At 34.0% G+C, this 27562-nt stretch overlaps 2 protein-coding genes across 2 annotated transcripts; both read left to right on the forward strand.

Annotated features, from left to right (window-relative positions):
• The first annotated feature begins 405 nt into the window (after positions 1-405).
• On the forward strand, positions 406-6458 carry LOC123657982 (synaptic vesicle glycoprotein 2C-like). The gene is made up of 10 exons (XM_045593461.1): positions 406-502; positions 1764-1925; positions 2381-2543; positions 3818-3939; positions 4295-4539; positions 4924-5072; positions 5406-5547; positions 5657-5946; positions 6058-6185; positions 6398-6458. The coding sequence occupies exons 1-10, from the start codon at positions 406-408 to the stop codon at positions 6448-6450; spliced, it is 1551 nt and encodes a 516-aa protein (XP_045449417.1). The 3' UTR covers positions 6451-6458.
• A 4398-nt stretch (positions 6459-10856) lies between these two features.
• On the forward strand, positions 10857-27447 carry LOC123657983 (putative transporter svop-1). The gene is made up of 11 exons (XM_045593462.1): positions 10857-10911; positions 16091-16252; positions 18065-18227; positions 19530-19651; positions 19766-20010; positions 20088-20218; positions 21562-21692; positions 24606-24697; positions 25537-25727; positions 27024-27151; positions 27374-27447. The coding sequence occupies exons 1-11, from the start codon at positions 10857-10859 to the stop codon at positions 27445-27447; spliced, it is 1494 nt and encodes a 497-aa protein (XP_045449418.1).
• Positions 27448-27562: the final 115 nt, after the last annotated feature.

Genomic DNA, 27562 nt, shown 5'->3' on the forward strand with positions numbered 1-27562 from the left:
ACAACCGGGACCGACGGCTTAACGTGCTCTCCGAGGCACGGTGGGGAGACCCACAAGGACTGCACAAACACCCAGACCACGGCAAATATCTGTATGACCAATAGAAATATTTGTCATGTGCGGGGATCGAACCCGCAACCGCCAGCGCAACAGGTACTATCCATGGTTGTGACCGTTGACCTTGTGAATTTATTTATGATTATAGTATAATCATAATTAATTAATTCAAAATAAAATTATAATATAATTAAGTTATTAAGAGAATAATTCAATTCAGAGTAAAAAACGTGGGGTGCATTTTACGATATTTTCATAGCTTTTTACTATGTTTTCTATGTAACTCTCTTTTAGTTTGCAACTATACCATTTGTTATTATTTTCTTTAGCAGATATAAAGAACTGAAAATGCAGCTTAAACAAGAAAAGATACTAAAGGAGGTTGATTCTGAGAAGATCAACCCCATACAAACAGCAACAGTTGACGAAGCACTAAATGCTACAGGTAAGAACCAACGTGAACAATTTTATAGGATATCTGTAGCAACACTTCAAACACGTCTTCTCTCCTAACTCCAGCCATAGCCTCATCTGGGGATATAAAAATATCTTTATTTTCCTACAAGACAGGTATTATGATAGAGGAGATGCATTCTTACTAATTCATCTTCGTACACTTTCAAATTATATTTTAAGTACCTACTAATGGTAGTTCCAATATAGTACTGTATCCTTCTTATTTCATTTAACAGTAACGGTAATCGTATCTAATCTTGTCCATAATTTATAGGAGTCTACAATATAATCATTAATGATCTTTAATAGTGCTGATCTTAATCTAGCAGCTATTGTATTTTTAAAATACACCAAAGTTAGACACGGCAATATCATCATAATAAGCAAGACGATTTATGTGGTTTCACCCGAGTCTACCTTTTATAGTGTTGAGTTATGGTATGGCGTTTTTATAGCTTTTTTTATTCAATAAAAGGGCTTATTTCTTTTTTACAAGTTATAAGTAAGTCTGCCTGTATGTGTGTCTCTTCCCGTGGGTGTCGTAAGAGACGACTACCACCAGAGAGCTCCAGTACCACCTTGGAACTTAAAAAGCCGACCGACGGCGGGTTCATCATCCAACTGCTGGCTTTGAAATACACAGGCTGAAGACAGGCAGCAGCGTCTTCGGTGAAACAAAGCCAGCCCTGTGGTAACCAACCCACCTGCCCAGCGCGGTAACAATGGGCAACACACATGAGTTCACGCCACTTTTGGCGCGAACTTGTGGAGGCCTAAGTCAAGCAGTGAACTCTGATAGGCTGAAGTGATGATGATAGCCTTCTTTTTTACGAATTATCATTTATAAGGGTGGTGTTACGTCTATATATGGTATTTATTCTATATATATAAATCAAATAATTTTAACCTTCTTCTAAGTCGAGTTACATGTAACTGTAATACAATCGTTGCTAAGCGAACAGTGTCTGCATTATCATTTGTTTGATTAATGTATTACTTCCATGATCTTTAGATATATTACAATAGATAACTGTAATAAACATAAAATAATCATAATTATTTATGATTATTTACTTGTTTTTTTTTTTTAGTTTTAAATATGTTTAAGAGCTAGGAGCTTAGACGCTAGGATTTTAACCCTTGTATATTATTCTTCTTATTATTTTTATCACTAGAGGCATTTGCCTAGCATTGATACCTTTACAGGCTTTTCAATAGATGGTTAATATATATATGTTTTTTTTTAATAGGCTTTGGCAAGTACAACTTTGGACTGCTACTTGTATGCAGCTGGACACTGCAGGCTATGGGCATGGATTTATTCGGCACAAGTTTCGTAGTGGCTGCAGCTGTATGCGATTTAGAATTGACAATGCAGCAAAGATCATTGTTGACTGCTACACCACTTATTGGTAATTTATTAATTTTTTAACCTAATCACCATCTATAATTATAACTGAACCGTTTTTATTCACTCAAAAATAATGAATGAAAACAGCAGCAGCTTTTCACATCAATGTGAGATTAGATCAAATAAGATTTGCTAGATATGCTGATAAGTTCTATATAAACTAATAATTATAATAAAATGATTTAACAAGCTCACTCAATGGTGGCGAACAGCGAACTATATTTTATAACAAAAGGAAAGAGTTACAAATATAAATCAATTCAATCAATCCAACAGATCACAAATCATATTGAATATCCCCAATAGATGGCTCTATTAGTTTTATTTGAGGTATTATTTTAACATTTTATAGTTTGAGTGCACTCTTTAAGTATCCAAAGAAAACTCGTAGCTCTAGAGCAGTAGTCACGGCTAGTCAAAATGTTGATGGTATTTGATCTTATTTTTTTTTTATAGGAGTTGTTCTCGGCGCACAGCTATGGGGATACGTGTCTGATACGAAAGGCCGTCGGTTGACTCTAGTGCTGTCAATGTCAGTGGGGTTCGTCTTTTCTTCACTCAGCAGTTTCGCTCCAGACTGGAAGATCATGGCGCTCTTGAAACTTGCGTCCTCTACCTTGTAAGTAACTTTTATTTCCTATATATTTCGTTGTAGTATCAATAATCAAGTAATCACGTGAATTTTAGATGAATCAAAGCATCAGTAGATTTTTTTGCCAAATATCATTGAAGTAAGGAAAAGAGTTATAATATTTTACAGTATACAATATTGTAATATATAATAAGTAATATACAACAATTTGTAAACGTTCTACTGCTGAACAAAGGTTTACATACATATAGGAGAATAGTAAGAGCAAAACCCTGCTCATGTGCTTAAGCGCCTTCTCTGCAGGGTGGCATTCAGTTCCCTTATCTTAAGTTTAACGATCCCACCTGGCGTTTATATAAACAATGAGACCAATGGCTTTATATTTTCTCCGAAGCACGATAGTAAGTCCCAAAGGGTCATACAGACCAGAAATAAATATCCCTCGAATTTAAAACGGGAATCGAACCCACACGACTATTAATTTCTTTGGCAATTAACTTTCAATACACACTTAAGAACATTAAAAATGATGCAAACAAACGTATTATAAGCAATATAATCAAAAAAATATTTAAGTACCAGTGATATAAATCTAAAAAATAAAAGAATATTCATCAGATAAGCCAAAATTCTTGTCGCCGTGACGTAATGGAAGCATCGGTTTTCTGAGCATATGACACAACTAATAAATAGGGTAAATATTTACTACGACGACCAGAATTTAGATAACGGTCGAGAAGACTCGAATCGACAGAAAAATTACGGCTACCTACATAAAATTATAGTTACTATTTGGTTAAATTTTACAAATAAATTCAAAATCAATATTTTACAAAATCTCTTTAGTGCCGCAATACTCATTTGTAACCGAACCTTCCACAACATTCTCAGACTTTAAAAAAGAAGTTAAGTAAGATATTATAACTGTACTGTTTGCTTTCACCGTATTTCCCAGAGTAAATCTTTAGCAAATAAACACTGCGTCATCACTCACACCTCGTACGATGTTTGATAAAACTATGTTATTAAAATAAATATTTAATGTTTTCCGACTCGTATTTGTACAAAAATAGAACTTGTAGCAAAGTCGCAGCAATGACATGTAGCTAAGCTTATAATATCTTCGCAAATGTTTCAGTTTTTTTTTTTCGTTATTTTCGCAAATAATGTATTTTGGGAAAGTACTCGACTGGTAGTTAAACATAAATTGTAATTTATTCTTTTTGTATTTTTCTTTTAACCATTGACCACAACAGAACAAACCACAAAGCTATTTATAAACATCAATTTATTGTCCATAGCACTTCAGCAAGTAATTCTGGCGCCTACACGCTTCTGGGAGAGAGTTGTTCGGAGCGCAGTCGAGGAAGGTCCATGTTGCTATGCACTTGCTCCCTTATGTGTTCGCAAGCTGTTGTTGCTCGTAAGTAATTTAATAAATAATAAACCACTTAATAAATTATAAACCACTTAGAATTAAATGACAACTTGGTTCTTTGAGTCCTAAATTTAAAATTTCTAAAAAAAGTGTTTGTGTACATATGTACGTACATAAGAAGTTATACTTCGTTGGCTAACTTCACGTTGTTAACTTCTTCTTTGACTGATTAGGGTGTGGTGTGTGTGGTTCAGAATGTTAGTTCTTGTGACGGTGTGCGCGCGCATCCTGAAAATTTGCTCTCATCATTTTTCCCTAACGCACTATAAGAAGTATAACTTCAAAAACATATTACTTTGAATTTAATACCTGTATTTAATAACTTAACTTTATTTTACAGTATTCGCGTACCCCATTTTACCGCTGGAGTTTTCATATTGGATTGAATTTCTGGGCATCAACTACCGACCCTGGCGTCTTTTGGCGCTCGTTATGGCGATACCGTGCGCCGTCACTGCCTGCCTGTTACAGCTTTTCCATGAAAGTCCTAAATTCCTAGTATCCAGAGGGCAACAAGATAAGGCTTTGCAAGTATTAAAGAAGATCTATGCTTGTAATACTGGAGATAAAGCTGAAAATTTTCCCGTGAGTTGATAAACAATACACGATAATTTGTAAACTATATACTTACTTACTAAACTATATATATATATAGTTTAGAAAGTATATATATACTAGCTGAGCTGGCGAACTTCGTATCACCTTATTTTTTTCTGAAATATAATAATAACATAATATATCAAAATAAAATATAGCCTATCTTTTAAGTTGGATCAAACTGCACACGGTGTGCAAATTTGACTAAAATCGGTTAAGTAGTTTAGGAGTCCATTGAGGACAAACATTGTGACACGAGATTTATATATATATATATATATATATATATATATATATATATATATATATATATATATATATATATATATATATATATATATATACTTATTTACTAATTCAAAATTATTCCAGGTTAAGAAGCTGATTGGCCAACCAGAGCAGTCTGGTAATGAGGGATCGTTCCTTAGAGTAATGTGGGAACAGACTTCAGCATTGTTTAAACCACCTCTACTGAAAACAACTCTGAAACTTTTCTACCTCATAACCATAATTTACATGACGTAAGATATCTGATTGTTTTCTAAGACTAATCGCACTATTATGTTTTTTTTTTTTTCGAAATAAGTTCAATGCTCTATTTCAAGGTTACGCAAATGTTAAAGATAGGATTTTTAGTAAATAAAGTTTTAAATGCTAATTATTTTACAATGTGATAGAAATGGAAATATTAAAGCGTGACTAAAATAAGGCAAAGGTTTATGTAGGTTCCGGTGTGATCAGTTACATTTTTAAAATACCATTTTTAAAATCCAATTTTATGTTACATATTTCATTTAACTAAAGCTACCATTTAAACTTAATACAGTATTCAAGCATAAGCTACCATATTACAGTGGCAGTGGTTTCATCCTGTGGTTGCCTTACATCATGAACAACCTCTTTTCCGTCCTCGAAGCCGGTGGTGGAGAAGGCATGAACCTATGCACTGTGATGCGATACTCTACAGAGGCCGTTGCTTATGCTGGAAATAACACTGTAGGTATTTTAGAATAACAGATATAAGAAAACTTTGTTTTTGTCGCAATGTAACATGTAGATAACTAGTATTATATTATCACATTAATTTTATCACATATTCTTTCAGATCGTTCAAGACGTCTGTAACGATAAGATCCAGGAAACTACTCTTCTGTCAGCTATGTCGTACGGTGCTTTAGCCAGTTCAAGTAACCTCGTGCTATCTCTTACTTGTGGCTCCAGGAAAAGATTGGCCATGATTTGCATCATCACCGTCTCGGCCTTAGCCGCTATTCTCCTAAATGTTGTCGCCATTCCCATTGCTGGAGGAATCTTCTTTTTCTTCTTCCTTCTCTGTGCACTATCGATGGGCATTCTCAGCGTTTACTTCGTGGAACTATATCCTACTTCTTTGAGGTAGGTTAATTTTTCAACGATAAAGTTTTTACTACTTTTTAAAATTGATTTTTATTAATTTGTGTGATACTCAATTTAAATTGTTATAAACTAATCATAATTTTTGTATAGGGGCATGGCATCATGTCTTTCAGTGATGCTGGGTAGATCGAGTGCTTTTCTCGGTGTCAACGCTATTGGAGCCCTGTTAACAGCGAACTGCGAAGCCACATTTTACGGCTGGGCTGTTCTGTTACTCTGTAAGTAGTCTCTATACTTTTTATTAGAAAATGATAGAAAATGAAAATAATAGACTGCCGACGTTTTACCCTCATCATATTCCGAATATTTAAAGGAAATAAACGAAATTTTAAGCGCAGATTCGCAATTTTTCTCTTGGTGTAGAATTTTGTTTTATGGAACAGTTATTTTATTTCTTATGTTTATTACAGCTGTTATGTATTTTTTTCAGCTGCAGTAGTCTTCTCGTGGTTCCTACCAAAAGACAAAAAACCAAACACATAAGTATTTGTCCAAAAAACAACTGAATTGGCTCTCGCAGGGTAGCAGATCTCTTCGACGGAGGTGCGATGATGAATGTTAGTATAATATTTATTTACGATTAATTAACAACAAATGTGCGATATTTGATGTTGTTATTTTAGAATTGTATTTAATGTGATAATTGAATTAAATATTTTCTCACAAAAATAGTACAATTAGAGATTTGTTGTAATGAACGATAAATTGAGCCGAATCATGTTATAAACATTTTTTTGCCAATTGTTATTTTTTTAATTGACGGCGCTCGGCTTTAATCCATTTGAATGATTTTTTTGTTGACGCTATTATAGTAAGTGGTTCGAATAAAAATCATGGCGCGTGATTCAGATGTGTGAATGCGTTATTGTATATAAGGGTGTATTAATGAACTCTATCAGATTTAACATCGGTTTTATGAAGTAATTATATTTACAAAGTCATAAGACCAAAGTAAAGCTGAATACTTTTTTTTTTCGTTAAAAATTAACAAAAAAGGAGTTCGTTGTCATTATTAAAATATATAATTATTTTTAAGAGGGTTTTGACATGGTTTGAGCTAAGTGTTGCCAAGAACTAAATGTACTTAAAGCCGTAGATTAATATAAAAAGTTTATATGGAATTTTACTCGAAAAATACTAAGAGGATAAATTATATAGTAATAGATTTTTATAAACTTTGATATGCTTTCTAGAGGCAACCTATAAAAAAAATATCTGGTAGAGATGATAGCCTACAAAAAAAAAATTGACATAAATATTATGCATGGCAATACTCAGGTCCAATACCTATCCAAAGACTGTCAATGACCTAAAAGAAAGGTTGTTAAATAATATTAGCAAAAAATTTTAGACTACTACTGACTAATTTTTCAGTCTAAGAAAATTTATTCAAGCAAAACATATCTTTGATTATTTAATTTAATTCTTTTACATCAATAACTTTGAAAGACATTAAAAAAAAAAATTATCTGAATATGTTAATGTTCTTGTTTTGTGACAACGCTTATCATTTTGTAATTTTTATTGCATATATTAATATTATCTTAGTATAATATATTTGTTTAGCAAAAAAGCGTGAACATTAAAGTGTGAACTAATCCTGTAATGATATTTGAATAATTGTTTTGTATAAAATTGTACCTGATGATATAAAATTGAAGTTTCAGATAAGGACAGAAGCAATTTATTGTCAATTTATTTAAAATTGCTATATTTTAAGATTAAGTGATGTAATAATAATAATATGATGAATTTATTTTTATTCTTGGACAAATTAGTATGTTGCGATTTAACTCAATTAAAATATGTATTGTTATTTTATAAAAAATTAATGTAAGTATTATAAGATTGCGTTGAGAACTGAAATAATTAATAAGATTGTTAGAATTTTAATCGTAAGCAATAAATTATAATGATTACTAAAATTTGGTTTAATTTATATGTACTGTTAGTGCTACAACAAAATAGACTTCTTAGTTAATATAGTTACCTGATATAATAAAGAAAAAAACAGCTTATTTCGTCAAGTGGTTATCGCATTTATTATGCTGTCATCCGTACATCTAATATGTTCACATCCAACAATATTTATTTAATGAATTATTTTACAACAATAGTATTTAAAAAAAAAAAAAAAAAAAAAAAAAAAAACGAGTCTCGCATTCACTAGCATACTCCCCAAGTCAAGCGTGCGTAAAGAGGTTTTACTTCAAAAAATAAATTGTAACAAACCTTTTAAAATAAGATGACATTGTTAAGTAACGCATTCGTCACTAGATGGCACTGACCTCAGTTACATCACGCTATCAAAGTTATACCTAAGAATGAATATACCTTCCTGGCTAGTGGCCAGTAGGTACCAAATGTCAAAATAAGGAAAAAAACAGTCCTGGTGGCACACTAGACTCTAGCGCTTAGTTTGTGCACGCTATGTATTGATTGCCCTTGGTCTTTAGACCGGCTGCTCTCAGAAAGTTCCATCCCGCTTAGATAAATATTATTCTTCGCATAGGCCTTCTTTTCTGCCTCCTGCCCCTATCCGTTCGTCGTGTCGTCTTATCGCCTTGTCGTCGCATCCATATCGTGTCGTCGCATCCATATCGTGTCGTCGCATCCATATCGTGTCTTCGCATCCTCAACCTGTCGTCGTGCCGCAACTGCGTTGTTTGGCGTTTTCCCCCATCCTCTACTACACTTTGAAAAAAAAAAATTAAAGTCTAAATCGTATTACTTGTCGATGAAAAACTTTTTTTTTTCGTTTGTGAGCAAACAGTTTTTTAAGCTTCAGCCTGTAATATCCCACTGCTGAATATAGGCCTCTTTCTTCATGTAGGAGAAGGATCAGAGCTTAATCCACCACGCTGCTCTACTGCGGGTTGGCGGATATATTGCCTACTATAAGTAACGATCGCTATCAGGTGTAAATGATAACAACCGGAACCGTGGGGAGACCCATAAGGACTAACAACCAGACCGGAAATAAATATATGTATAAACACAAATATCCAATTCGAGCGGGAATCGAATCCGCGACCGTTGATATCGGTGCGGTGGCACCGCCAATACACCAGAGTATTCGCCAAGGTTGTCAATGTCGTAGATTTTTTTTAAATAATTTTCAAAATTAACATTTTTACTTTTATTTTCAACATAAGTAACATATGATGTGATAAAAAACACCATATCTAAAACAATGACATTATTCGTGGTAATGAAAGTAAATAATTTTTACTGTTTATGCAAACAATTATCTTTAGTTTTTTACTAAGGTGTTGAATATATTTTGTTGTTCTTTTGAAGATTTAATATACTTAGATAGTTCAAAGCCTATCGCAGTCCACCACTACTCCTGTGTTAACATAGGAAGACGATACGTGGACACTGACGAAGGGACTGGTCCACAAGTTTAAAGTCGAAGAAGAGAACGAAAGTAACCGACATAGCCCACAGAATTAACAAGTTGAAAAGGCAGTGGGCTGGTCATCTGTGTCGCAGGACCGATGGCTGTTGGAGCAGACGGGTCCTGGAGTGGAGATCGCATCTTGGCAAATGCAGTGTGAGACGTCCTCCTACCTGTTGGACCGTCGATCTACGTAAGATTGCTGGTGTAGGAAGGATGAGTATTGCGGAAAACTCTCAGTCAGTCAGTTCAGCCTATTGCAGTCCACTGCTGGATATAGGCCTCCCCAAGGTCGCGCCAGACATCCCGTTTTCACGCAATCCTCATCCAATTCCAGTCTCCACGCCAATTTTACGTACATCGTCGGTCCTGTGAATCGAAGGACGTCCTACTATAGTAATAAAAATAATATATCGAATTTCATATGTGTTTTTTAAACAATAAATTTTAACATGTTTAATTTTTAAATACACTCTTAAGATTACTTACTAAATAAAAGTTTTGTTTCTATGTTTAACCTTCAAAATGTTAGTTGCATATTTATGTTGGATGTTAATTTTTTTTCTGTTTTTGGAACAAAGTTCCTTATGGCAGGCTTGACATTTGGCTGGGTGACCGAACTGAAAAAAAATGTGATACTAAAACCGTAAGCAAAATATATAACGGAAATGACGTACTATCAGTCACACGACTGTATAATATGACGTTTGTAAAACTAAAATATTACTAGTAAACTTTTTTAAAATTATTTATGTAATTTTATACTATCAACAAAAATAAAGACATATGTTTTTTTTTTCACTTATTTATTTTTATTCGTTATTGTTTGATTTATTTTATTTTACCGTATATTTTACGTATTATTATACCGTATTTGTATTTGTTATTTTCTAAAATACTAAATTTCCTAAATACTTTTATGTACTTAATTAAAACCAATCAAAAAATAAAATGAAATCAAGAACTAGAAAATATACATATAAAATTCAACTTTTTTTTTTTCGAATTGTGTTGCTTCTATAATATCCTAAGGAACTTCGTTCCTACTTGGTGTCCCATAACTGCCTGCCCAGCGTGGTGACTATGGGCAAAACACACGAGTTCACGTTATTTTTTGGCGTAAACTTGTGGAGGCCTATGTCCAGCAGTGGACTATATAGGCTGTAATGATGATTACTATAAAGTCACCAAAATTCTTTTTTATCTTTAAACTCCTTGCTTAAGCGAAATGCATCGAAAACAAATTTGTTATTTAGGTCGCTAATTTAAATAATAAAAATACATAAAAATTATCAATATTTTATTTTTTTGTTAAAAAATACGTTAGCGGAAATACAAACGTGTAGAGAGTCGTACACTTATTGATATCATCCTGAACCGATTAACGATACGTTTTTAGTGTTGCGTATGAGTTGTGTGTTAGAGACCTCTCAGACACAGGACCGAGAAGTCGAGAGGAAATATTTTTGTAGATTAAGAGTGTTAAAAAATGGATGTTGCTGAGGAAGACAAGGTTACTTTAGATGAAGCCCTCAACCGAACAGGTATGTTTTACTTTACAAGCCTTATGATAAAATAATAAAAAAAATCGTTATAGGGATATTACACGCAATAATTAACAATTTCACTTTGACACAAACTTGAATAGAAAAGCTTCGTTAAATTTATAATTAAAAAACTGACTAGTTTCAAAAACAACCAAATTTTGCATTCAAAAACTTATTTTCTTACATATAATTTTTTTTAAGACGTACGATAAAGTACTGAAAATTTTTATTATTAAAACGTAAATATATCTAATCTTATATGTCTTATATTGTTACATATTTTTGTTATATCAATCTAAGTTAAAACCGTAGTGTATGAAATAAATTTGTACAATTTAAAAAAAAAGACGTGTACAGTAACTGCTGTTATACTATTATAACCACATTTTATTTTATTACACCATACTACTGTTGTTGCAAGACCTCTGTAGAAGACCGTGATTGTGTCACACGACCCATAGTTTATTCGTAGGTGCTTCTGTAATTTCACTTATTATAATATATCATAATAGAAACATGATTATAAGAAATCAGTTAAAGAGTTTCAACTAAAAAAATTCATCAAGGTTAACGTTAAACGTTGAAGGAAGTTTTTGTATCACGAATAGAGTATTCGTCGTAATTAGTGCATAATTGTTAAAATAAATTAACATATTGCATGCTTAACAGTATGTGTGTACCGGCTTTTTTACTGAAACAAGAGAAATCCGTTATAACTAGGACCTTAAGGGACCTAGAATTGGTTTTTAATCATTTATATATAGTTTTCATACAAAAAAAAGTTAATGCCAAAAAACTTGAACTGTCATTTTAGTAAATTATCATTATTTGATATTTGATTATATGATGCTTAATCCACCACGCTGCTCCAACGCGGGTTCGCAGATATAATGCCTACTATGAGTAGCGATCGCTATCACCAGATAGCTTGTCATGTGCGAGGATAGAACCCGCAACCGCCAACGCAACAGACACAAACCAGTGTGATATACAAGATTCAAATATTAATAAAACAAATCCGTATTTTACACACAGTGTTTGTTTATCTACGTGGACATACATATTTGACTATAATATACTCATATTAAGAAAATAGTGGAAAATGAATAGACTCTTGATACTTGATCATATACATAATAATATTTCACTCTCCATAACTTTTCAAAAGGACTCATATCGTTTTTTAAGTAGTAAACCGAAGAATTTTTATACTGTCATCCCCCCTGTATCGGGAATTACATGAGTGATTGATTATAGCAAGATGGTGATTATAGTAAGTAGGCTATAATAAGTACGTATAGTAATAGGTAAAATAAAACCGTCAGCGTCGGTCCACGTCCTAGTTTTACTAGGCTACAGGACTGTCGATTTGTAGTTCTAATGAAAAATCGCCTGTGGTTTTATAATTATACATGCATGTTTAACAAAATGCGTGGGGATTTTGAGCCCGTGGATATTAATTTTTTAATAAAAAAATAAATAAAATAAAAATAATGTCAGTATATTAAACTTCGTTCAGTTCGTTATGCGAAATTTGCTATCGTAATCTAATAATAATTTCAATTTATAAGCAGCTGTTAAAGAATTACGCTTTCATTTTGACATGTACTTCACGTTTCTACAAACTTAAAACAATATTATTTCGAAAATTTAAATGTTACAAATTTAAATACAGTTACAAGCTATATTCTCTCGATATTCACTTGTTTGTCGTACAAACCCTCAGATAGGACTAATAATAAAGTAAAAGTAAACACAAGACAGAGTGATTGTAAGTGTGTCAGAACAGTATTGAGCTATAAACTGGAAATTGGACCAATAGCGTAAAATATAAACGTACGTGGATAACATAAATGATCGCAAAAATTTGCAATACCGTAATCAGGTTTAGACGAGTTTCCTAAGTAAGAATTAAACTCTGCTAATTATAATACTCGTTTTTGTGAAATTCTAAAAGACCTAATTACGTGTGTACTGCACAGAAAATTTATTACTCAATAAGAAAATGCAGTTAGATGCCTTGTTGTAATAACACTAGGATATTATTTTTACACTAACTAGGTATTTGGTATTTTGTGTTTCAAAGAAAAAATGTGTAATAGATATACGTGATAAGACCGCTTCGCAATTTTTTTAATTAAAATATTGTTATTTTCTTCGATTTAATTTTAAACGTTCCATAAAAAAATATATAAAGCATTAAATAAATGCTATATATATATATATATATATATATATATTTTTTTTTTTTAAATTTTTAACATCCATGGGCTCTTAAGTGCGTATATTTATTTACATTTTTATTTTCAAATCGTTGAGGCGTATTATTTTCAACACTGTGCCTTATATTATATTCTTACAATTACTACTAACATGGGATTATTAACCCTAGTGCCCAAAAGGCCATGGTCCAAGGCGACACCTTGAGAGGGGCGGCGCAAGCCTACGAGCATACGTACTAGGGGTGTATAAAAAAAGGTCAGCAGAAAATGTCAAACACAATAATCGATTATTTATTAATCTATTTTATTCCAAAAACTCACACGTACTACTTTACGTAATATAACAAATACGGTCCCTTACACAAAAGCTTAGCAATTATTGACATTCTTTTTTCTTTAGAAACCCCTTTGTACACCGGGTATTACTACATAGTATAAAACAAAGTCGCTTCCCGCTGTCTGTATACTTAGATATTTAAAATTACGCAACGGATTTTGATGCGCTGATTCCAGAGGAAGGATTATATGTTTAATACATGCATAATATAGTAGAGGGACACTGATGGTTTTAGAGGTTTCTAATGTGATGTCGTAAATAAACACATTTTTGCGCATACATTGCGTATATTTATTTTATATTTAGTATCAGCATTGTACCCGTGCAAAGCCGCGCTGAGTCACTAGTATACAATAATGGTTGGTTGATGCAATAAATGGTTAGAGAGTTATCTTAAAGATAGAAAACAATTTGTCCAAATATTAAAATTAAATGAGGAAAAGATACTGACAAATTATAACTCGTCACTAGAAGTAAATGCTTTTGGTATGCCCCAAGGCAGTGTCCTTGGGCCACTGTTTTTCTTAATATATATTAATGACCTCCCTAATTGCTCCAAACATAAGTGTGTTTTATATGCAAACGATGTATCTATAGTCGTACCATGTTTCAAAAACGTAAATTATACTGCAGAAATAAACAACACTTTAAAAGATGTGTCTGAATGGCTAAAAATTAACAATTTGTGTATAAATTGGAAAAAAACTAAATACATAGTATTAAAGAACAGAAAAATGATATATATATAACATGCGCCAGTGAACAAATAGAACAGGTTTCAAAAATAAGCTTCCTAGGCATACTTTTGGATGAATTGGATTGATGATGAAATTTATTCCTGGGGTCCTCACATTGCATTCTTGTGTAATAAAATTAGTAAGTTCATATTTGCATTAAGGAAGATATCGAAGATTGCTGATCAGCGTACAGCGTTATTAGGATATCACGGGTACGTTGAATCGAATATTCGCTACGGAGTTCTGATTTGGGGAAATGGCTCAGATATAAACAAATTTTTTCTTATTCAAAAAAAATGTATAAGAGTAATCTGCAAAATAAATCAAATGCAATCATGTAAACCCCATTTCATGCGCCTAAAAATTTTAAGATTTCTTTGCGTTTATATATATATATGAGCTGGGATGTTTTATGAAGAGGTTTGGTCATGACTATTATGAGACTCGTGGAAATGCTATAGCATTCAATACAAGAGATAAAAGTAAAATCTATTACCCTCAAATAAGGACCGCTCTACCGCCAACCCACATTGGAGCAGCGTGGTGGATTAAGCTCTGATCCTTCTCCTACGCGGGTAAAGAAGCCTATGCCCAGTAGTGGGATATTACAAGCTGAAGCGTATAAGTACCGCTCTTAGCTCAAAAAATTGCTTCCACATGATGATAATCATTTTTAATATATTGCCTTTCTACTATTAGAGATTTGCCATATTTTAAAGTTAAAATAAAACTACGTAACTGGTTGGTTGACAAATGCTTTTACTCCGTAAAACAGTTCCTTGATTTGAAGTTTTGAAATATAGTTTTGTATTGTGTAAATATTGACATGTTGTTATATTCCATTGATAAATTTAAAGATTATTTGACATCTTATAGTATGAATTAAAAATATGTTAACTTTATTGTACCTACATTATAATATTTTACTTGACGATACGACAAATTTACGGTACATATTTGATTTTAAATACTTTGTAATCAATTTTTGCATGTCATATTGTTGACTAAACATGTATATGTATTAACTATACTGTATAATGTATGTCATGTTTAATGCAAATAAAATAATAATAATAATTATTATTATAAATAGACTAGCAAAGTACTATAGAACATTTCGATGTATACCTATATCTCTAAATAAATAAAATAAGAAGTTCGCTTAGCATATAAACATTATATATGTGTTTCTCATTTGTTTGGTCCTGTAACATCTAACAAAGCTACTATCAAACTTATTATCAAATATTTAGTATCTACAAAATTATATTTTACGAAATATACGATAAATTTCAATTCATACCCTTTTTCTGATGATTACGGAACTAAATTAGTTTATTTAGTTAAAATAAATACACAAAAAAAAATATTTAAATAAAGAATATCTTTTTTTTAATTTTTTATTTTGACCACAGACTTTAACAATAAACAATAAAGTATATATATATGCGTCTTTGTCAAATACGTGTCAGTGGGTGTAATGTTTTTATATTGATTTAACGTATTATTTATTATGCATAGTTGAAAAAAATTAGCATTCTGCACTCCTTCTCAATATAAACTATAACTGTACGAAATTTCAAACTCCTCCGTCCGCGAAATTTTTGTAAAAAGGGTTACAAAGTTTTTGCTTCACGTAATTAATATGTAGATAAGATCGGTAGATGTTCTCAACGTGTGGCAAATAACTCTTATAAAGATAAACGATAGGTGTCACGTGTAATGAGTATCTGCTAAACGCTTGGACAATCATAAAAGTTTAAAGTTATCGCAAACGACTTTAGACTATCATAAATGTTAAGTTCTTTATCTTCAACATTCAAATATTTATGGTTTCCAATCATTATTTATAACTGTAACCACATTTTTTATAATTGCAGGTTTTGGCTTATACAGCTACTTCTTATTATCTCTGACGGGTCTCACGGTGATCGCGTTAGTATGTACGGCTTATGGCACCACGATAATCGTACCAACTAGTGCTTGTGAGTTGATGACCACAAGCGCTCAAAGAGGTTTCTTGGCGGCGGCTCCGGTTGTAGGTAAAATTGGATTTTTTTCCGATATATTAGAAATTATATCTAATACATAGAGCGAATAATAAATGCTACACACCTAACAGCCTTCATTCCCTAGGATACTTGTACCACAATTTTCGAAACATACACAAGACACCAACAATCGTACTCTAGGATACGTGTATCATCTATAAACATGTTTACCATAAAGTTAGCATCTAATCTAATTGTATCGTCCTCATTCCTGATTCGAACTAATAACGTCCAAAAATCTAAACTTTTAAAATAGTTGTATGTAGTAAACTATTCACAGACAATACACCCGTAAACCATAAAATATTACGCCAGAAATATCTTGTTCAAAATCTGGAGCAACCCGCGTGGGAAAGTAGCTTAAACTTACAGAAGATCACAACTAAAAAATACTGCTCTCAAGTAGCGCAATGTTCCTGTGGTGGGAAGGGTGGCCAGAGGTCTTGGGGAGGGTAAAGGGTTGTGTGTGTTCACATAAATGACCTCCTCAGGCCCGGTACCTTTGGATACGCGGATGACAGCACTGTTACGGAGAGATACGTGTCCGGTCCCCGAGCTGGTGAGGCTGAAACTCATGAGCATAAAGAGGCCCTGGTTGAACGCATGAATTTGCCTTTGAAAGAGGTATCCGATTGGGGTGACGCCAACCTAGTCAAATTTAATGCTTCCAAAACACAAGCGTGTCTTTTCACCGCTAAACGGAGTCCATTCCCATTAGCTCCGACTTTCCGGGGTGTATCTGTACCGATCACCGATAGTATTGATCTTCTAGGCATAAATATTTCGTCTAATATGAACTTCGGACAATGCATAGAATCCAAGGCAAAAATTGCTGGTAAGAAACTTGGTATCCTCAATAAAGTCAGGCAGTACTTCACACCGGAACAGCTTCTTACTCTCTACCAAGCACAAGTTCGATCGTGTATGGAGTACTGCAGCCACTTATGGGATGGCTCTGCCAAGTGCCAGCTCGCTGCTTTGGATTCTGTGGATCGACGCGCCAGAAGACTCATCGGTGATAAATCGCTGGTTCACTCTAGACTTCAAAGTCTCGAACATCGGCGCAAGGTTGCCTGTTTGTCGGTATTTTACAGGTTATATTTCGGAGAGTGTGCTCTAGAACTATACAATTTGGTTCCACCATCACCTTTCTACCACCGAACCGCAAGGCATCGCATGAATCTGCACCGCTATGTGGTTGAAATCCCACAATCTCGCACTAAACGATTTGCTTCCTCGTTCCTAATACGCACCGCAAAAATTTGGAATGCCCTTCCGGCTTCCGTTTTTCCAACGAACTATAACTTGGGTATCTTTAAATCAAGAGTGAATAGGCATCTTCTAGGCAAGCGCGCACCACCTTAGGCTGCATCTTCACTTGACTTCAGGTCAGATCGCAGTCAAGCGCTAGTCTATATATTTAAAAAAAAATAAAAAAAATAAAATAAATAAAACATCGATACAATTTCTTCAGGTTAATAACGTCTGAAAATCGAAACTTTTAAAATAGTAGTATTTAGTAAAGTAATACACCCACAAACCATAAAATATTAGGTTTTATAGAGCACCCCTATATTAGTAGTGTTCCTGTGGTGAGAAGGGTGGCTAGAGGTCCTGGGGAGGGTAAAGGGTTGTGTGAGCAAAGCGCTTGTGATACTTCTAGTGTTGCCATCAGGTGGGCTCTAAGCTTGTTTGTCGACCTAGTCGTAATAAAAATCCTATTACGAGTATATGGCTCAAACACGAGTATACGAATGATTCCCTAGAAACCTATCAACCAACTAATATCGTTAATTTTATCAGGCTTAATCATTGGAAGTGTGTTTTGGGGCTACCTCGCCGATGTTTACGGTCGAAGGTTAATGCTGATCATATCTTTGGCATCAGCAGCGACTGTCAACGCACTCGCGAGCATATCTGTTAACTGGATCATGCTTATGATTCTGCAATTCCTTGCTACTGTTTTGTAAGTTTAAATATATAGTAAATACATATCTTATAACATATAAGATTTTATATTAACATGGTTACTTCTACTACTAAAACTATTCATAAACGGAGTCTCGTGAACAAGACATTCGCAGTTAATGTCAAGATATCGAGCTCCGCAAAATGAAAATAAAAAACATGGTAAATATCCCGTTTATGAATAGTTCTTATAACATACTCACACAGTCGTCGGTTCCTACAGTTAACAACTTAATTCATATGTTAGGTAAAAGCCGACTGATATGGCTACATTTTTTTATTTGACAAATATAAATAACATTTATATGAATAAATTATATATACAAAAAAATACACACACACACACAAAAAATTAAATACAAATTACATATTGATAAAATATGAATACTAATTTTCGATTTTACCGACATAATATAAAATATGTACTGGTTATTTAAATAAAAAATCACGACTGAAACTTATAAAAGAAAAGGGAAAATAACCGATTTACTGACATGTGGGTTTAAACCAGGGATTTCTAGTTCGGGCCCGGCGCATTTCCCACTTGAGCCATTATAACTCTGTAAATATTAGCAAAATTTACCTTCGTAATCTAACGATACTCTTTTTCATTGTCTGAAAACACGGACAAAATGACATTGTCCAAAAATTAATTCTAGCTAGATCGATTTATCGCCCCCGAAGCCTCCTACATACAAAATTTTATGAAAATCGTTGGAGCCGTTTCCGAGATTCAGATTATTATGTGTATCATTCACAGTATTATCATTTATTTATTTATTTATTATAATAATTAAAACGGTTTACACCAGTTACATTAATTACTAAGAGAAACATAAAACATAAACATAAAAACAGCAATCAGATAATTATACAACAAATAGAACTAAAAGAAAAAAGAAAAAAAAAAACAAAATTGAAAAAGAAAAATACAACAGTCAATAAAACAATTATACATCTCGCTCACAAAACTTCATGCATACAGATAGTATTATCGACTATTCATCCGCAAACAGATCACACTCAGGGTATGCATCCAGAAGAGCGTTGAGCGTGGTGAGAATGCGGGGAATGGGCGATTTCGCTCTCGCGATCATCTTTTAATAGTATTAAATTACATCCAGGCTCAGGGTGGGTACCAACCAACGAACCTGAAGCAAATAGCAGCGTCAATACAAACTGCGATAACGGCCCAGTCAAGCTTAACATTCGATATTAATTTTTGTCATAATTTTAGTGCTATATTTTAGACGGATAGTATAAAACTCGTAATTTAATCCATTTACTATAACATTTCTAGGGCATCAGGTCAATATCCTATGGCTATGACCTTACTTAGTGAAAGTGTTCCTATGTCAAAACGAAACTTAGTCGTCTTACTTGTCGCTAGTATATTTCTCTTATCGCAAGGAATAATGGCAGGTACGAGCATTTTATTAATATTTTTGAAATTAGGCACAAGCAACTCAAACCACATGTTTTGAAATCCTGGTTATATATATATATACATATATATATATTAATTTTTTTTTTCAGTCCTGGCTATACCAATCATTCCACTTACTTTCTCCTATGAGCTAGCTAGTTTAGGTATTTACTGGAACTCTTGGCGGACTTTACTTTTAGTATATTCAGCGCCCGGTATTATATGTGCAATGTGCCTATTTTTCATGTGCGAAAGTCCAAAGTTTCTTTTCGCTAAGGGTCGGGAGACTGAAGCAACAACCGTTTTGAAGAAAATCCATAAATTAAATCATTTGAGCTCAAAGGAGGAGTTAAATGTAAGCCAAAAATAATTTAAAATAAATATCTACTTTACTTTTGGGTATTATTACAATTATACATTTGTATGTTTCAGATTAAAGGTTTTCTGCTGGAAATTTCGTCTAACACTGGTTCAAAATCTGCTAAAAATCAATTTTTGCCGTTGTTTAAATCACCGTTACTTAAAAGCACAGTTATTATATTTTTTCTTTTTGTAATTCAACAGTTGAGTAACCTTTTTTACTGTTTTATTATCATATACTGAGGTAGGGAACAGCAGAAAAATTTTGCTTAAAATTTGGAGCAGCCCAACTGGAGAAGTACCTCGACCTTACAGAAGATCACAGCTAAATAATACTGCTTTAAAAAAGTGTTGTGTTCTTATGGTGAGTAAGATGACCAGAGCTCTTGGGAAGATTAGGAATAGGGTTGGCAACTAACTTGCGATGCTTCAGGTGTTATAGAAGAGTCTACAGGCTACGATAATCGCTTACAATCAGGTGAGCCGTACGCTTGTTTGCCGACTTAGTTGTATAAAAAAAATCTACTTTATTAAATACTAGCGACCCGCTCCGGCTTCGCACGGGTATAAAATATATTTATAGCCTATGTCATTCACTGAAAAAATGATTAAAATCGATTCAGTAGTTTTGATTTATTCATTACTGCCCGTGGCCCGCACGCGTTAACTTAGAGTAAAAGCCGGCCGGAACCGCCGGAAACGCTACGTACCGCGATTTTTAAATCTGTAATATCTTCGAAAATATTCATTTAAATCATATGCTGTAAAGGGTCATATAGATCTATATTAAATAAAAAATATATTTAAGGTATTTAATTGGATAAGGATTAATACTGTATTGGTTAAAATCGCTTCGAAAATTAGCCATTATTTGTCGTAAAAAGTAAATGACAAAAAAATGTTATTGTGGGATATCCATAAGAGATAGGTATATACCATCGCGGAGTTTTCTGTAGACCTTTTCAATGTGTACTTAGTACATTATTTTGATAAATCTCGTAGGGTTCAGCCTGCGTTTGCAATTTAAGCGAAAAAAAAATAATTATTTACGACATAACATTAGAAAACTCAAAAATAACAGTATTTTTCCACTATTTAATGGATGTTATTCTATCTATTAAAAAGAACCGCATCAAAATCCGTTGCGTAGTTTTAAAGATTTAAGCGTACATACATGTGCAGGGACAGAGAAAGCGACTTTGTTTTATACTATGTAGTGATTCTGATTTCTAGATAGAAGAACAATTTCATTGGATCTCTAGCCATGTAATTTATCTCCACGGCCTGTTTTCTAATTCATACCTCACAACATCTGAAACTAAAATTTTTCAATCAATTCGTATTTCAAATTTAAAAAATGCAGTACTCAAATATTTCATTTTCTACTAATTTGACGTTCTCGGACTGACTTTTTGTTCTCCTGACTCACTTAGTCTATTTGAAATTATTAATAAGCCTTATGTAACATCGTAAGGTTACGTATTTTAGATAAGTTTTTTTTTTTTTTTTTTTAATTATTTAAAACATGAACATTAATTTATTTCAGAGTCGGATCATTCCTGGTTTGGCTACCGACGATTTCTAACCAATTCGTAGAAATAGTAAACACCGGAGAAGGCTCAAACCTAACTCTTTGCGCAATACTTAAAGAAAGTATAAATGCCCCACCTGATGTAAGTATCAGTAACAAAGGTCTACTGCAAGCTTAAGATATTTGGGTATTTAACTTGGAATATTTAATTTAAGAAAAATGAAAATGTTAGATGTAAAAAAATTAAGATGTCATCGAAATATTGGTGTTACGGTAATTACTATAAGGCAACTATATTGTATAGCAAATAAGATTCTGATTTCTTCATTAAGAGCCATTTCACAATTTTACGCTCTGCAAGTTTAGGTAAATTTGGTCGCATCGCGCGAGTCGTACGAGCCGCGCGATCTTTGTGCTAGTACGTATAGTGTGACAACCAAAAGACCATCGTGATCATTTTCTGATGTATAATAAAAATTATAACTATGGTATAAAATGTTTTTTACATAATTAATTTGTTAAAAATTTCAAGTATGTTATATAACAACAGTCAATAAATTTAAAATAAAATTTAAAAAATCAATTTTATGAAACAATTTTTTTAAATTGATTTATTTTTTTCAGTTTACGAATGAATCTAATATTTACGATATGAATAAAAAAGCATTTAATGACATCGACACCGACAAACATATTAATTAACAAATAACAAGACAAACAGATTGAAATGCCTATTTGTATTGATAGTGTGAGAAAAGAAAAGTAAATTATACATTTGTTTACAGAAATTATCATTATATTATTTTACAGTCATTTTCTTAATATGTTTATTTTATTTATATTTTATTATGAAAGTATCAAATGCGTTTTATCCGCTATAACAACAGGCGCTTGGCGCGTGTGAGCGAAAGAGACGGCTGCGCAGAATTTGGCGTGGACCTTACCTCTAAGAGCGCTAGCGCTCGACTGATTTACCGGGCTTGATGCGTGGCAATATATACTATCTTTTTATTATTTAATATAAAATGTATTAAAAATAATTACATCTTTTAATTATTTTTTTTGTATTCCTTAATGATGTAAGTTTACTTTGATGAAGATAGTTCGTTAAAATTTCTTAGTTTTCTAAGAGAAATATCGCTTTTAAATTGTACTTATTTGGAAAATATTCGTAACTTTAAATTTTTTTTTATCGTTTAATAGAGATACAAATGGAATAAAAATCTATGATAGTGGACAACAAAATTATATTCCACATATTATGATATTTTTTTAAAATGGTTTCAACGTAGAGGTTATATAAAAGTAGGACTTCAAAGTATACATTGCGACCGTTTACCCAGGGAGGAGGCTGATGAAAAGGTTAATAATTTTATACACATAATATAAATCAAAATTCTGATCTGACTATGGACTACAACAAAGGTTGCTCTATTATATTTCAAGAATATAAATTACATTATTGCATCCAACACTGAGATTAACGACGTCACAATATTACAATTTCGCGGATTGTTACCGATTTTTGTGAAATGGCTCTTAATTCATTCAAGTTAATTGATTTTAAAAGACAGTGCCAAAGTAGCACTGCTAATATCTCCATACTTCTTTTATATTTCAATTAAATTGTATAAATAATAATTTTCTGTGTACAACAAAGATTATGTAAATATTTCTTTTCATGGGTGTCCCCACTTCAGGGCAAGTGTGGGAATAATGCCCCACGCATTTGCCCCACACTGACTCAAAGCAAATAATAGGTATTTTAGATTTTAATATGGAAATTTTAGGCAGATTTAGTCAAAACCGCAATATTATTGAACTGGTGCAGATAGTGGAGGTAAATGAAAAATTGCAGTGAAATAAAAGGTTTTGTAATTTTCTACTAACTATTAAGTTCTTACATTCATTTGATTCTATCCTATCTTTACAAAACTCTGGGTATGCCCATGTTTCGTTCTCTATTATGAAAAAGTCCCACTGTTAATTTAGCGTTGAAATTATGAATCAAATTTTAATGTTTTAAAAAACATACAAAGTTAGAACAAAGTTTATATGCTTCTTTTTTTTCACGGGGAAATGCTTTTACGCACCCTCGCGCGCGAATGTGGGACTCCTGGCCAACCCAGACTACCCACTAAAACCCAGCGGTGCCCTCATCGCCATAGCAGGGCGCCACGGGATCGCTTTCGCATGCTACCGCGACGCCTTCGTCTACAGAGCGCCCACGGGCATTGTGAGCATCAGCCTCGCGCTGTTGCTCCGCAGCCTCCTTTAACGCCATGACATCCTCGCAGAAGGAGGTTACGGCTAACTAGCACCTCTGCTGCCGAGAATGCTGCGGACCACGCTCGGCAGTGACAGATCTTCGCCTATTACGGCCCTTAGGGCGTAGCGCTGGGGTCCCCAAGCGACACAGTCCTCGAGAGTGTGACGCGCCGTATCACTTGGCTCACCACACACGTGACAGGCAGGGGTGGCCTCCCTACCCGTGATCTGATGCAGGTACTGACCGAAGCATCTGTGCCCGGTAAGTACCTGTGTCAGTCTAAAGGATAGCACCCCGTGCCGTCTTTTGACCCAGCAACGTAGGTGAGGACGTATGGCATCCCCTGTCTCTAGACCCGCCGCTGGAGACCCCAGATCCTCCATCCACTAATCGATTAAGGCTCTCTGAGCCTGAGTCCTGATCCTACGAATCTGGTCCGCACTCGGAATTTGTCCTCGAGCTCGGAGGCTCGACCGGTATCGGTACATTTCCGCAAACATTTGCGCCTGGAGTTCCCAAGGTGGATCGCTTGCAAGAAGTGTCGCCGCCGTCCATGACACCGTATAGTACTCACGTATGGCTCTCACCGTTAAGATCCTCTGCGGTCTCCTCGAGAGGATTCTGTTCTGGGCGGTGAGAGCGTCTAAGTTTATATCCTGTCTTATCTTCATTAATACCTTTTAATTAACAAATATTAATTTTGAAATCCATCATTTTGTATTATTGTTATCAATATATCATGCTATTTCCGTTTCAAATATTAATTTTTTTCTTCAATTACTTCAGCCAGATGAAGTACCATGTTCGTTGAACGTAACGTCCCTTCTGATCGTGCTCGCTGTCGCTGCAGTTCAGTCTACGACGAATGCTTTCATAAGCATAGTAAGTATATTATTTATTTAATAGTACTATAAGAATAATCCCGATACGCCTAGAAAACCAGTAATAATATCACATAAGGAAAAGTGATAAATAATTGACTATATTATGAACTTAAATCACAAAGTTTCAAAAAGTTCATTCGTGGCCTAAATCATAGTTATCTATCTATGATTAGATTATAAAAAAAATTAGTGAAATAGAAACAAAAATATATCTATCTATCAGATCCCGCGGAGTTGAATTAGCTGCATGATCGCAATCCCTATACTACTAGATACATGTAAATTAAATAAACTTAATATAGCAGCAAGCAAATATATAATCATCATTATCATTCCAGCCTATTGCAGTCCACTGCTGGACACAGGCCTCCACAAGTTCGCGCCAAAAATGCATGAACTCATGTGTGTTGCCCATAGTCACCACGCTGGGCAGGCGGGTTGGTGACCGCAGGGCTGGCTTTGTCGCACCGAAGACGCTGCTGCCCGTCTTCGGCCTGTGTGTTTCTAAGCCAGCGGTTAGATGGTTATCCCGCCATCGGTCGGCTGCTTAAGTTCCAAGGTGGTAGTGGAACCTTGGAATCCCTTAGTCGCCTCTTACGACACCCACGGGAAGAGAGGGGGTGGCCAAATTCTTTGGTGCCGTAGCCCACACAGCAAATATATAATATATATAATATAATATTTTCATTCATATAAGTTTTAGCAGATAACAAAGGCCTTGTTTTTCAAACCTGTATAATTCTGAACCCAGGAGTAAAACAGGTTTGGTTTGTAATATATATATATAAAGTATACCAAATTGACTTTATTACAAATTCTTATTACTTTCTATTCCAGATAATAAACCGTGTCGGTCGACGCAACATGGTAATCATCGTGACATCGTTGTGCGGAGCGAGTGGCATCATCGCCAATCTCGTACCGAACGCCATCGGCAGCGCTATTCTGTTTTTCATTTTTCTCATCGGCATCGTCACAACGGGCTTATACACAGCTATGGCTGTCGCCTATTTCCCGACTTATCTCAGGTTAGTCAAGTCAATCATCATCATACTCATCATCATTTCAGCCTATCACAGTCCACTGCTGGACATAAGCCTCCACGAGTCCGTGCCAAACAAGGGCGTAAACTCATGTGTTTTGCCCATAGTCACGCAGGCGGGATAATGACCACAGGGTTGGCTTTGTTGCACCGAAGATGCTGATGCCCGTCTTCGGCCTGTGTATTTCAAAGCCTGCAGTTGGATATTTATCCCACCATTGGTCGGCTTTTTAAGTTCCAAGGTGGTAGTGGAACTGTGTTATCCCTTAGTCGCATCTTACGACACCCACGGGAAGAGAGGAGGTGGCTATATTCTTTACTACCGTAGCCACACAGCAGAGTCAGGTCAAGACCTAGGTATATTAAAAAGCGACTCGTTTCACTTACGACATGTTCGATTTCACAATATTATGCTAGAATATTGTCTCTCATAAATGAAATTAATATTTGTTGAAAAGTTTTAATAAAAATAATAAATATATATGGTGGAGTTTACGTGAAAAGCTTATAAGCATATCGTGTTCGAAATTTGTCGCTTACTGCAAAACAAACGAATCTCAACTATAACTTAAAGAATCGTTACATTGCTCCACTGCGGACTAGCAATCGTATCAAGTGTTTTAATAACGTTTGGAATTGACGTCCTTATGTATTCTACGAGGAAGTTGAAAAACATCTAGTAAACAAAATAAAAATTGGTATGCATGAATTATTCGCTCCGAGTGGGATGACTGTACTTACTATTATTGACATTGTGGAAATTATGTCATGACTAAAGCCTCGCTTCTTTATCATACGTTTCTATATGATTCGTGTTGTTTACGAACGGTTCAATTTCAAATTCGATATGTTTGAAATTAAACGGTTATGGTGAGCAAATCAAATCATTACTCCATAAGAATCGATTTTCATATAAGATCCCCGGTATGAAAAAAATATGAGGAGTAACGTTATCTAACGGAAAGATAAATTCCTGTTGGAACCCTATTAGGTTGGGTTGGGCCAACGATGGCGTTTTCCAATAACGCCATCGATCGATCGATAGATGGCGTTATTGGAAAACGCCGTCGTCGTTTATTTACCATTTAATTGTGACTATTTAGTAACCTCCAGTCGTACATTGGAGCTTTTTAAATACGTGAACAGATCTTAAAAATAATAAATTAATATAAGTTTATTAGCGAATTTAGTTCAGTTCCTCCAAACCATCCTCGAAATTTGATGATATTTTGTAGTGAAATCTATAAGGTTTAATCAGTAGAGGATCTTCTTTTGCTTTCAGAACATTGGCGGTGGCCTTCTCGATGACGGGAGGTCGTATAGGCTCGGTTGTGTCATTACAAATCCTCAATAATCTACTGGAAAATAATTGTGAACTTGGCTTCTACGTATATTCAGCTCTATTTGCATGTAAGTTAATAATTTATAATAAAACTAGTTTTTGTCGTAGAGCCCCATTTAAATTTGGTCGAGATCTGATGACTATTGTTTGAGTAATCATTGACAACGTGTATTTATTTGACAATTTTTTCGTGTGCCTACGTTGTATTACTTGCCGATGTTATAGAACTTAGTTTTTTTTTTTTATTTCGTTTACGATTAAACACAATTATCTTACATTTTTTTTTGCAGCTTCAGCTATAATCGCAGCGTTTCTTGCTGATGATCGGATTCCGCAGAAGATAATGGAAAAAACTACTTTCTAAGATAACCATAGCACCATTAAAAGTGTGTTATTATAAAGTAATGTTTATAAGGAAATGCAATAGTGCAAGTAAGCTACAGAATAAACTACAGTCACTTCGCTTTAAGAAAGTATTT

The sequence above is a fragment of the Melitaea cinxia genome, chromosome 11 (assembly GCF_905220565.1).
Source record: "Melitaea cinxia chromosome 11, ilMelCinx1.1, whole genome shotgun sequence".
Taxonomy (NCBI): domain Eukaryota; kingdom Metazoa; phylum Arthropoda; class Insecta; order Lepidoptera; family Nymphalidae; genus Melitaea; species Melitaea cinxia.

Coding starts and splice junctions, on each gene's coding strand:
- LOC123657982 (XM_045593461.1), top strand. CDS start 406: ATGCAGCTTAAACAAGAAAAGATACTAAAGGAGGTTGATTCTGAGAAG. Junction 3,940..4,294: donor TTCGCAAGCTGTTGTTGCTC/GTAAGTAATTTA, acceptor TTTATTTTACAG/TATTCGCGTACCCCATTTTA. Junction 6,186..6,397: donor CTGGGCTGTTCTGTTACTCT/GTAAGTAGTCTC, acceptor TATTTTTTTCAG/CTGCAGTAGTCTTCTCGTGG.
- LOC123657983 (XM_045593462.1), top strand. CDS start 10,857: ATGGATGTTGCTGAGGAAGACAAGGTTACTTTAGATGAAGCCCTCAAC. Junction 16,253..18,064: donor GGCGGCGGCTCCGGTTGTAG/GTAAAATTGGAT, acceptor TAATTTTATCAG/GCTTAATCATTGGAAGTGTG. Junction 20,011..20,087: donor GCTCAAAGGAGGAGTTAAAT/GTAAGCCAAAAA, acceptor TGTATGTTTCAG/ATTAAAGGTTTTCTGCTGGA.